Source organism: Pan troglodytes, chromosome 16 (assembly GCF_028858775.2).
Source record: "Pan troglodytes isolate AG18354 chromosome 16, NHGRI_mPanTro3-v2.0_pri, whole genome shotgun sequence".
NCBI classification, from domain to species: domain Eukaryota; kingdom Metazoa; phylum Chordata; class Mammalia; order Primates; family Hominidae; genus Pan; species Pan troglodytes.
The window spans coordinates 59,347,363-59,360,304 of NC_072414.2; the positions used below are offsets into that span (position 1 = coordinate 59,347,363).

The 12,942-nt window shown below is 38.0% G+C and overlaps 1 protein-coding gene across 49 annotated transcripts in view; it reads left to right on the plus strand.

Moving 5' to 3' along the window:
• Positions 1-12,942, plus strand: part of IQCH (IQ motif containing H) — a 245,590-nt gene that overhangs the window by 94,509 nt on the left and 138,139 nt on the right. For 25 of the 49 annotated variants that reach the window (XR_001710020.3, XR_008539625.1, XM_009429413.5 and 22 more), the window contains 2 exons: positions 6,030-6,106; positions 8,549-8,587. Coding sequence is in view for 44 of the 49 variants with exons in the window: in XM_009429413.5 (XP_009427688.2) it covers positions 6,030-6,106; positions 8,549-8,587 (116 nt within the window). In the remaining 5 variants the exon portion in view is untranslated. The remainder of the gene's footprint in view (positions 1-6,029; positions 6,107-8,548; positions 8,588-12,942) is intronic. The other 24 variants (XR_008539624.2, XR_008539627.2, XR_008539626.2 and 21 more) reach the window with 1 other exon arrangement.

Here is a 12,942-nt window from a genome sequence, read left to right on the forward strand (position 1 = left end):
ATGAGTGAGAACATACAGTGTTTGGTTTTCTGTTCCTGTGTTAGTTTGCTGAAGGTGATGGTTTGAATAGACCATAGTTAATTTATCCAGTCTTCTGTTGATGGACTTTTGGGTTGATTTCATCCTTTGGTATTGTGAACAGTGCTGCCGTGCATTCCTTCACGTTTCCTACTGAGTATGCACAAGCGTTTTTCTTGGTCAATATGAGTGGAAATGTTGGTCATGGGGTAGGCGAACATTCAACTTTAGAAAGTAATGCCAAACTGTCTTTTAAAGTCATTGCATCAATTTACATTTCTACCTTCAGTGTGTAAGATACTCTGTGGATTCACATCCTTGCCAACTCTTACTATAGTTATTATATCTTACTAGTAAATGGGAACTTTTATCATTGCACACTGTCCTTCATTATCTCTATAATTGCTTTTTAGCATAAATAGCATTTTATCTGTTAATATAGCCACATCAGCTTCCTTTTGGTTATTGTTTGCCTGGCATATCTTTTCTCATTTTTTTACTTTTAATCTTTCTGTAGCAATATGTTTTAAGTCTGTCTTTTATAAATAGTATATAGCTGAATTTAAAAAAAATCATTCTGACCATCGTTATCCATTTAGCATTTACTGTATTTACAGTTATTCTAATTACTAATATATTTTGATAATATTTCTTCCATCTAGACTGTTTCTGTTTGTGCCCTGCCCTGTTTTGTTGCTATTTCATTTTCTTTCCTTTATTGTCTTCTTTTGAATAGATTATTTTTCCTCATTATACTTTTATTCCTCTATTATTTTGGAATTGATACATTCCTTTTATATTCTTATTGTGATTAGCTTCTTATTTTCACATGCATATATTACTTATCAAAGTCTAAAGTTAATAAATATCTGTACTTTTCCCTTTAACAGTATAAAAACCTCAGAACATTTTAACTCCATCTCCCTCCTGATATAACATCTATTTTTCTTGTGTATTTTAGTTGTATCTTTTTAAAAAACCCACAAGACATTATTGTTAATGTTTTTTATGTAATCAAAATTTGTTATATTAGCCAACAGATTTGTCACTGTCTTTGCTCTTCATTCCTTGTTGCATCTCTGACTTTCAATACTGCATTCATTTCCATCTCCCTAAATTATATTCTTTCAATTTCCACTAGTACAAGCCTGTTTCTGCTGGTGGTAAACTCTTTCAACTTTTATTTGCCTCAAAATGTGTTTATGTCCTGACTTTTGAAAGTTATCTTGTCAGCACATTCAATATATTATTTCATTGTTTTCTAGCAATTATATCTGCTATTGAGGAGCCTGTGGACTATTGAGGAGTCAGTGGTAAATAGTGGCTAAAATTGTGGATGAAAACAATTTGTCTTTTGTTTCCTCTCTAGTTGAAATAAGTTCTTTTTGTCTTTTGTGTTCTACAGGTTCATTGTGATGCATCTAGGCATATAGGTCTTTTTATTTATCCTGCTTTGTATTTATTGGGATTCTTGAATCTGTAGACCAATGTCTTTCATCACTTCTGAGCAACCTCATCCATTGTTTATATGCATTTAATAGAAAACAGGAACATTCCAGTACTTTGGGAGGCTAAGGCGGGCAGATCACGAGGTCAAGAGTTCAAGACCAGCCTGACTAAAATGGTGAAACCCCGTCTTTACTAAAAATACAAAAATTAGCCAGGCGTGGTGGTGCGCACCTGTAATCCCAGCTACTCAGGAGGCTGAGGCAGGAGAATTGCTTGAACCCAGGAGGCAGAGGTTGCAGTGAGCCAAGATTGCTCCACTGCAATCCAGCCTGAGTGACAGAGCGAGACTCAGTCTCAAAAAAAAAATAAAGAAAAAAGAAAACAAGAACAATTGATAATAAGTGACGTAAGCCTAATTAAACACAAGAAGACAGAAAAAGAAAAGCAGTAAACTGGGAAAAAAAATGAAAGGAAATAATGAAAATAAAAGCAGACATTAAGAAAGTAAAAACAAAAATGACCCAAAATAATTAAAAATTGGCTTCTTTATTTTTTTATTTTATATTTATTTATTTATTTATTTTTTTTTGAGACAGAGTCTCACTCTGTAGCACAAGCTGGAGTGCAATGGCGTGATCTCAGCTCACTGCAACCTCTGCCTCCAGGGCTCAAGCAGTTCTCATGCCTCAGCCTCCCGAGTAGCTGGGACTACAGGTGTGCGCCACCACGCCCGGCTAATTTTTTGTATTTTAGTAGAGAGAGGGTTTCACCATGTTGCCCAGGGTGGTCTCAAACTCCTGAGCTCAGGCAATCCGCCCACCTTGCCCTCCCAAAATGCTGGGATTACAGGCCTGAGCCACTGCACCGTCAAAAATTGGCTTCTTTAAAAGAACATAAAACAGGCAGATCTCTGACAATAATGATAAAGAAAGGAAAATAGAAGGCACACGTAAACACTACTAAAATGAAAAAAGGTCACTTAACTATAGATACAGTAGAATTTTTAAAAAATCATAGTATGGTAACTTTGTGCCAATATATTTTAAAATATGAAATGAAAAATTTCCTAGAAAAATGTGAACTACCAAAAATAACTTGAGAAAAAATAACAAACTTAAAACAATATTATTAGATAATTTGAAATGGTAGTCAAAAATATCTCTCTGTCTTTTAAACACACACACACAGAAACACATCACATACTCTAATATGCCAGAGGGGAGAAGGCCTCAGGCCTTTTATAGGCAAGTTTTACCAACCTTAACAGGTCAGTTAATTCTTTTTATACTATTCCATAGGGGAAAAAAAGAGGAAAAGCTTATCAACTGATTTTATGGAGCTATTGTAACTTTGCTACCAAAATTGAAAAAGCACAGTACAAGAAAAAATATACATAGATCAATCTTATTTAGGAACATAGAGGCAAAGATTCTAAAAAACATTAACATTTTTTAAATGTTCATCATAATCAAGGAAAAATGTAAGGAAAGTTCAACATCAGAAAAATTTAGCAATATAATTCACCATATTAACATATTTAAAAAGAAAAAACCTCATGGTCTCAATATATACCAAAAGAAAAAAAAATCATTCAATACTATTCAACATTAATGATAAGGGAAAATCCTCTGGATGGAGCAGAATAGAAGAGAATTTTCTGAACCTGATTGTTGTTATCAACCAAAGCCCTAGAGCAAAAAATACTCTTAGTAGGGGAAATTTTGAAGCATTCCTTTTCTACTTCTCGATTAAAAGCAGAAACAAGTCAAGGATGATCATTGTTGCCACCATTTTTGTACTGAGGTCCTAGCACATGCAATAAGACAAAGTATGGAAGGAAGAGAAGAGGGAAGGAGGGAGAGACGGGAACAGGTAGTACCACTCAGGAATGCATGTGACTATAAATATCAGAAAACTACCAGTGGCCTAAACAATGAAGAATTTGTCTCGTACACAAGAAATTGGGAAGTGAGGAGCCTAGGGATGGTGGCATTGATCAGCAGGTTGTCATGGTGTTCTTTCTACTTTACCCTCTTTGGTATGTTTGATTTAATCTTCATGCTTGCCACCTCTTGGTCATAAGATGGCTTCTGCAGCCCTGGGCCTTACATACACATTCCAGGCCAGATGAAGGGGAAAATAGTGGTGTCAGTCTCTTCCCAGAAGCCTTGGGGTGGACTTTCCCTTACATCTCACTGCTCACTGCTAGCTATGAGAAAGGCTGGGAAAGTGGATGTCCAGGGATAGGGTTAGAGCTAACATTAGGATTATAGACATACTTACACTAAATAAATTCTTAGAATGATGTTATGCTTATTCTAATCCATTCATGGAAATTCTGTTATTCTTTGTTGGATAAGTATATTTAATATTTGAGACATACTAAAAACTTATTTATTATTTATCTTAAGTTAAAATTTAACTGCATGTTCTTAAAAAAAATTTTTTTCTAATTTGCTAGGAGTTGGGCATATTGTCACTCTGAAAAAACTGGGGCTCTAAAATTAGTAATAACTGGCCGGGCGCGGTGGCTCACGCCTGTAATGCCAGCACTTTGGGAGGCCGAGGTGGGTGGATCACGAGATCAGGAGATTGAGACCAGCCTGTCGAACATGGTGAAACCCCGTCTCTACCAAAAAATACAAAAAAAAATTAGCTGGGCGTGGTGGTGGGCACCTGTAGTCTCAGCTATTCTGGAGGCCGAAGCAGGAGAATGGCGTGAACCTGGGAGGTGGAGCTTGCAGTGAGCCGAGATTGTGCCACTGCACTCCAGCCCGGGCGACAGAGCAAGTCTCCATCTCAAAAAAAAAAAAAAAAAAAATTAGTAATAACTACCACAAAAGCATACAAGTTTGTCCAGAAAGACAAGGATTTTTTCCTCTCCATTAACTCTGGCAAAATTTACCAAACAGATTTTTCCAGCAGGGAAATTGAGTAGCAAAATAGGCAGTGCATTAGGATACAGTTTTGTAAAAATGCAGACACATTCCTCAAATGCATGTGTCTCATAAAATCCAAGGCCACATGAAATAATAATTTAGTGATAGCATTTCTGCAGACAGCTAAGAAAATTCTTATTGATATCATTAACTGTGGATTAGCCATGTGAAATTACTTATCCTTGAGATCTTTGTCCCACCAAATTGTATTAAAATTTTACTAAAATCCTTTAAAAGTTGTGCCCACTTGAAAATTTCTCAGCTGCTATTTTGTTTGAACATGGGAATTTAGCCGTAAATCTCACTTTTCTGCAAGAACCTGAAAGTTAAACAAAAATTGTACTGAGTCTGCAGACAATAGGAATAACAAATTTTACTGGTGAATCTGTGGATTCAAAGCAGGCTGAACACAGGATGTGGACTTACCTTCAGAAGTGGGAGAGCAAACTCCAAAGTGGACACCAGGGAAGGAGAGCATAGAACTGAAGGCAAAAACTATACCCTTAAAATGGGGTCTTCATACACTACTGGCCAGGGGATAGTGAGGACTACAAGTCACAGGGAAGCTTGCCAGAAGCCAGGGAAACCAGAGGGGTGTAAAAATGGGTTGATCAAATGCAACAAAGAAATCCCTTTTGTGAAGGTGAGTTTCACTGAAAAGGCTCTGCTATTTTTCCTACTCTTTAAAAAAGAGCTGAAGATATTCCTTGCAGCTCAGTTGAGGCAATCTAAGAGAACCAAGTCCTCCAAGTGAGATTCTAAATTATATATTGATATCCTTTACTAGCGTGCTGTTTTTGATCAATATCTGTCAATTCCTTCTAAGATTGTTGTTATAGAAAACTAACAGAAAAGGGGGTTGAGCTGAAGGAATTGAGCTGAAAGAAGCCTCACTTCTTTTATTCAATTAACCATTTAAATAAATTTTTTGTTCTCTTTCTTGGGCTGAGTAGTATAAGGATTTTTCTCCCCTGAGAATATCAGACTTGGGCTTTTGGTAAAGGGCAGTCAGGTTTGCTGCTAGGCAGTAGGAGAGATGTGATTGAGAGCATTGTCTAGCATGTGGGCCCATTCTTCCTCGACCATGGGCTAGGTGTGTTCTCTAAAAGTTGTTGCTTATAGACTTAACTAATTTCAAAAATAATCTTTATGGTGCTTTTCACTTGTGTCACTTCCCTCAGTCATTTAAATTTTTTAGAATCTTTTTTTTTACACAATAGAATAGTCCATATGTAGCTATGTTAAATCACATTTTACATGAACCTGGGAATCTGGCTATTTAAAGAAATCTTCTAACAAAGCATTTTGTAAGACAGATATTACTCTCTAATTTGCCTGCTTTTAAAATGTGCCTGCTTTTAAAATTTGCCTTTTTTATCTAGGCAGTTTGCATGAGGCGGGCTGACCTTGTATTCTAATAGAACTGTTGCCCTCTCATGCTCTTGGCTTCCTTTTGAAGTCAGTGATCATAGCTGTTTCATTGAATGAATACAGAAAGAAAGGTAGTGAGCGCACAGTGGGTGACAGAGCCATTTGACTTTCAAGGTGCAAACCCAATAGCATCCAACCAGTGACTCAGCCTCTTCTTCTGGAAAAGGTAACATGTACTATCTTCATCCACAGCCACTTTCACTATACCTCGGGAACCACCTCCATCTCCAGCAGAAGTGAAGTTCTTTCCCAAGAAACAAAGATCAAAGGTATTTATATTCCTCACTATAGAAATAAAATTATTCTTATTTACAGCACTTTCTGTGAGATATTTGGTGATTTACACATTATTGAGTTGTACCTTCAACATAGAAATAAGTGCTATTTCAGCTGCTGCTGGTATGCATTTGACTTTCAAAAGGGGAATTGTACAAGTCAACTCTAGCATAATGTTATTGGTGGGGTCTAAAAAATTCAATCATGTTGCATCATTGCAAGATTAACTAAATGACTGGCTCAGCCTCTAATACTAACTGGTCAGGAGTCCAGTAGCTATTGCTTTGTATCCAAATTTGTATGGTATAGGATGTCTTATTGTGAGGTTCTACTGTATTTCATTTGTCTTTAAATACAGGCTAAAAAGGCAAGATCTCCAAACATAGAATACCTTAATGAAGCAGGGGAAAGAATTCTGTATTATTATTATTATTATTATTATTATTATTTCAAGACAGAGTCTCACTTACTCTGTTGCCCAGGCTGGAGTGCAGTGCACTATGTCGACTCACTGCAACCTCTGCCTCCTGGGTTCAAGCGATTCTCACGTCTCAGCCTCCCAGGTAGCTGGGATTACAGGTGCCTACCACCATGCCCGGCTAATTTTTGTATTTTTAGTAGAGACGGGGTTTCACCATTTTGGCCAGGCTGGTCTCGAACTCCTGACCTCAAGTGACCCACCTGCCTTGGCCTCCCAAAGCACTGGGATTATAGGCATGAGCCACCACGCCTGGCCTTTTTTTTTTTTTTTTTTTCTTTTTTAACCATCATGAGGCACTTTCTTTTCTTTTTTTTTTTTTTTCTTTTTTTTGAAATGGAGTCTTGCTCTGTCACCCAGGCTGGCACAGTCTCGGCTCACTGCAACCTCTGGCTCCCAGATTCAAGTGATTCTCATGCCTTAGCCTCCCGAGTAGCTGAGATTACAGGGATGTACCACCACTCCCGGCTAATTTTTTGTATTTTTAGTAAAAACAAGGTTTCGCTATGTTGGCCAGGCTGGTCTCGAACTGCTGGCCTCAAGTGGTCCACCTGCCTCGGCCTCCCAAAATGCTGGGATTGTAGGCATAAGCCACCACACCGGGCCAAATTCTGTATTCTTTAACATTAACTCCTCACAGTACAATGTAATTCATTCTTATGGAGATTCCCCCAGTTTAAATGTGCTGGACTTTTGTACCTTGCTTTCTTAGGTTTATGGACTGCAGACAGACTTGTGATTTTTGAAACTTTTCACCACAGAAAGGAGACAGCTGGCACTGTCTTTTTCTGGCTTACCTTATGTGGAAAGTGGTCATGTTTACAGCTGCTCTCATAAGAAAAGAAAGAAGGAGAAATTGAAGAGCAGAACAAGAGAAATTAATCCTACTGCCTCTCCATAGTAGACTGCTACCTGCTCTTCCCAGACTTTTATCTTTCAATATTGAAATCATCAAGAGGTTTCACTGTAATATCAGCACTGGTGGGCTGTGTCCCCTTAAGAGATTTCCAAGCTATTTATGTAGCAGCATGTCATGTGACACCCCAGTTGCCATGGCAAATATTTGTGTTTCATGAAAAATGTGGGTAAAGAAAATCAATGTAAATGGCCAAATCCCAAGACAGACAGGCCTTCAGGCGAGTGTTTGGCCTGCACCATTATTATTTCAAATTCAGCTGTTTAACAGGCTGTGAGAAGGCCATGGGCTAATATGCATAATAGGAACAGGCGGAGGCACCTGTTTTGATTCTCACCCTGTTGGAGCGCTCAGGTCCCACAGTTTTATAGATAACAGATCTACAGGTAATACAAATATTATGACTAGGTTTTAGCCAGTAAATGGTTTACCACGAAAAAATTAGTTTTAAATAATGACATATTTTCTGAATGCTAATGAGCCCTGGCTTTAATTTTCTCTGTTGACTTCACAAAGCTCTCCCCAACTGCTGGAAACAGTAATATTTAATGACTTTTTCCTGTGGTCCCAGATTGGTATAGCATTTCTAAATTGACTCTTCAATGGTAAATGTAATTTTTCACATATTTTGTGGGAAGTGTCCTGGGCATGGAAGTTAAAAGGCTAAGAGAAGGACTTCAGTATGCCAAGCCTCGTGATAGAGCCAGTACAGACCTTTGATCAGACACCACCACAAAGCAGTGTGGTGCCACGCTAGTGTCCCCTAGAAGTGGGACTTGGCATCTGATTATAGTTGTTTTTGTAAATATTTACTTAGTCAAACTCTTTCTTCAAAGCAAACGGGGCTTGGCAAACAGAGCATCGTTGTCAGTGTGGGAAAGGTCTTTCTAATTATCAGCTCCTGCCTGCGTGGAAAGAGAGAACAGGCTGGCCCAGCGGGTAAAATGGGGAAGGGGGTGAGGCTCTGAGCCTTCTATTTGTTTTGTAAAATTGCCCATGAGAGTCGTTTTGATTTAAACTGTGTCTCATTCTTCATTGTAGGGGAAAAGCAGAAGGTTAAGAGGACATCATGATAGGAAGGTCTGTAATTTGTGTGACTAGTTGAAATTTAGGGTCTGTCACCTGATGTCCCTTCCCTTTGCTGCAGGGCAAGAGTATGGGTGACTGCTTGACAGCTGGAGATGGCAACAAAAGTTCGTGCTTCCTTTGTAAAAGAAGTTAGATCATGGTTTCAGGAAAAAAAAAAAATGGTTCATTTAAAGTGAAAACCCTTTTTTGCCTCCTTTTGGGACTGAATTACTTCTCAGGCTTCAGTCCAAACAAATGACTTAGCGTCCTTAAAATTTGGCTGAATCACATCAATCTTCAAATTCAATCAAAGATTTTCATCTTTTAAAAGTACACTTAAAAAGAAATAAAATGTGAAAAATAAATGTGGTTGTCCCCCAGCACGTGCTTATATGTGTGCATGCATATAGGATGCACACACACATGCAACATACTGCACGTATGCTGTAGTACAGATGGGATTTAGAGTTAAGCTAATCCTAACAACTAAGGTTACAAAAACATTGGAAAAATGAAATAGCCCCCACAATATGGCAAGTACATGCCAGCAAGGAACATTCCACAAGGCCATGCATGGGTAATAAAAGTCCTGAACTTGAAGTAGGAATGCACCTGATTCTCCTTTGAGCAAGTCACTTGACTTCTCTGCTCTTCACTTTCCTCCTCTGACAAATGAGGATAATACCTTCCTTCACATAGAGTTGCTGCAAGGATCAGATGCGTTAATGTGTGTGAAAGTGTTTTGGAAAAGTACTTGTTATCATAACTCATTGGTCCATTATTAAGAGCATCTTCTAGGCCTCCCTTTCTTGGGGATCTCTTATCAGTAAGAATTTTACAGGGATCTTAGCCATCTGCTTTCAAGGAAAAAGAGCCCGCCTTTGGGGTCACATTTTATTCCTGCAGAGCTGTGCCTAGATAGAGCTGTATTTACATCAATGATTACATACAGTCCCTCTGTACCTAGACAGATTGCTCCTTGGTAAACTAATCAGTGCAATTAGATCCTTCCTCTTACGTCCCTTGACGTCTTACTGTGAGAAAAGTGTGAGCTTGATTCTGCAGGTTAAAAATAGGATGTGTTTACGAACAGTAAGGCATTATTTATCTGGAATATTTGTAACTGCTAATGTTGACTGAGCATGTCCTGCATGCATGGCACTAAGCATCTTTCGTACCCACTGAACCGTCATAGCAGGCGGAACCTATGTGCTGCAGTTGTCCCCAGGCCCACTCAGTTGGTAAAAGGGTGCAAAGGATCCAGCTGACAGAGTGAAGCTCCAGAGTTTGTGCTCTCTGCCTGTTCCAGGTTATGAATGCTTCCACATGGGTCAGCTTTTCAAATAGTACTACTACTGCTCCTGTTACTACTGCTGCTGTTGCTGCTGCGACTGCTACTTGCAGCTAACATATACTGAGTGCTTACTCTTTGCCAGGCTCTGTTCCTAATGTCTTAAGTGGATTATCTCACTTCGTTTTCACAGGATTTCTGTGCAATAGGCACTATTATCATTCAATTAGTCATCCAATTAGTAAATGACAGAGCCAACATACAAAACTGGACTATGTAACTACCAAAGCCCCAAAGCATTAGAAATTTTTATAAATATCAATCATTTTTATGGAAACATATTACATTTATTGCATTTCTAAAATATATTACACTTCTGCCTAACTAATATAATTTAATCTTTTCTCTATTCAATATCATGTATACAGGTAATCAGTTTCTGTGTCTTTTACTGTTTTCTTCAATAACAGACAGCAGTTACCACCCTTGCTGTTGTGTCTGCTTTCATCGGCTCCGACTTTAACAGCCTTTTCTATCTTATAGCTCAGTTAACCAAACCCAATTTAAGAAGTTGAATAAGTTTAAGTCAGTCAGGCTTTGCACAGGATCCGAAGAATAAAAAACGATAGTAGAGTTTGTAATAGTTATTTCAATAAATCTGAGGCATCCTTATTTTCAAGAATCTAGTTCAAAGGTTTGAGGTTGTTAAAATTGCCTGTCAGGAAATAAATCTTTTTATTATCTTAAGGCAAGCATAAAAACTATGTTATTCACTCAATTTTAATTAATATTTTGATAATAAAAATCTATTTTATGGATAAAACAAGCAAACAAACAAATATTTATTCTACTATAGGAGTACAGACCAACTTCATGAGTGTGTTTGCTTCTGGGAACAGGAAGAAAGAGGAAGGAGAATGAAAAGAAATACAGAGAGGATGTTAACTTTATATATATATAACATACGCACATATACGCACACACCACACACACACACACACACACGTATATTTACAGCAAAGATGACAAAAAATTAAACAAAAATGTGTCCGTGGTAGTTTTTTATATTATTCTCTATACTTCTCTGTGTGTTTAAAACTTTTCCAAAACATCTCCAAATTAAAAAAAAAAAATCCAAATTGAAGAAAAATATAAAAGAAAATCCTGTTTCCTAAGCCATCCTTGTGTTGTAAAATTTATATTGGTGTAGAAAGAATGGGTTTGGGTGATAACATTGTAATCTCAAATTTGGGGTCTCACTTCTCTTAGTCATTCTTTTCAATTGTTACTTTCTTTAGTATTTTCCCAACATATACTTCTGATCCTGTCATTTAGAAAACTGTAATTATTTTATGGGTGAGTCAGCTGAACTGTTTTAATCAGGCAATATGTGTGACATTAAACATATCACTGCCCCTATCTGCTCTCATTTCCTTCTATCTGTATAAAAAGGAGATTGGATCAAATCAGTGTTTTTAAGGGGCTTCCATATCCTCACCCTACAGCCACAGGAAATCCTCACCCCATAGCCCCAGGGAAAGAAGAGAAGCAAAAGCTCCTAGCAATAGGGGGTTGTAGGCCCCTATATCCACAACACTTGGGTTTTCTATTTTACCTCTTTGCTATCAAACTATATGGTATTTGAACAAAGTGTTCGAGGCTTTAAAATGTATACTTTCAAAACCACTAGATGATATCTAGCAGCAGTTTTGGCTTTAACATGTCAAATCTGGTGGGGGAATAAGCCTACTTCTTAAAAGGCACAGGGTGCCTCCCTGGCTGACTTTGCTCCCAGCACAATTTAGTCTCCTTTCTTGTCTTGCCCTAAAGGGCTGGAGAGAGGGCAGTTCTTAAGAGAATTAGAGCTCTGCAACCTGGAGATACAAAACGAGATTCAAAAGCAAGTCCAAAGCTATTTTTTTCTCTTTTAGACTCATTCTCTCTCATAAAACTTCATTTAACTTACCATCTTAAAGGAAGAAGAGAAAAGAAAAATCCAGACACGGGAAAAAAAAAAAAAAAACAAACAACCCCTGTGGAATCTTTTTTAAAAAACACAAATCTTGATTTTTTTTTTTTTTTTTAGATGGAGTCTTGCTCTCTCACCCAGGTGGGAGTGCAGTGGCATGATCTCGGCTCACTGCCACCTCTGCCTCCCTAGTTCAAGCGATTCTCCTGCCTCAGCCTCCCAAGTAAGTGGGACTAGAGGCGTGCACCACCACACCCAGCTAAATTTTTTTTTTTTTTTTTTTTTTGTATTTTTAGTAGAGACGGGGTTTCACCATGTTGGTCAGGCTGGTCTCAAACTCCTGACCTCAAATGATCTGCCCACCTCAACCTCCCAAAGTGCTGGGATTACAGGCGTGAGCCACCATTCCCAGCCTAATTTTTATTTTTTCAACTTTTAGGTTCAGAAATACACTTGCAGATTTGTTACATAGGTATTAATAAGCTGTGTGTCATGGGGATTTGGTGTACAGATTATTTCATCACCCAGGTAATAAGCATAGTACCCAATAGCTCATTTTTGGATCCTCACCCTCTTCCTACCCTCCACCCTCAAGTAGGCCCCTGTGTCATTCCCTTCTTTGTGTCCATGTGTACTCAATGTTTAGCTCCTACTTATAAGTGAGAACATGCAGTATTTGGTTTTCTGTTCCTGTGTTATTTTGCTTAGGATAATAGCCTCCAGCTCTATCCATGTTGCTTCAAATAACATGACCTCTTTCTTTTCCATGGCTGCATAGTATTCCATGGTATATATGTACCACATTGTCTTTATCCAGTCTACTATTGATGGTAATTTAGGTTGATTCCATGTCTTTGCTATTGTGAATAGTGCTGCAGTGAACATAACACATGCATGTGTCTTTACGGTAGAATGATTTATAGTCCTTTGGGTATATACCCAATAATGGGATTGCTGGGTCGAGTGGTAATTCTGTTTTAAGTTCTTTGAGAAGTCACTAAACTGCTTTCTACAATGGCTGAACTAATTTACATTCCCACTGGCAGTGTATAAGCATTCCCTTTTCTCTGCAACCGCACCAGCATCTGTTATTTTTTGATCTTTTTA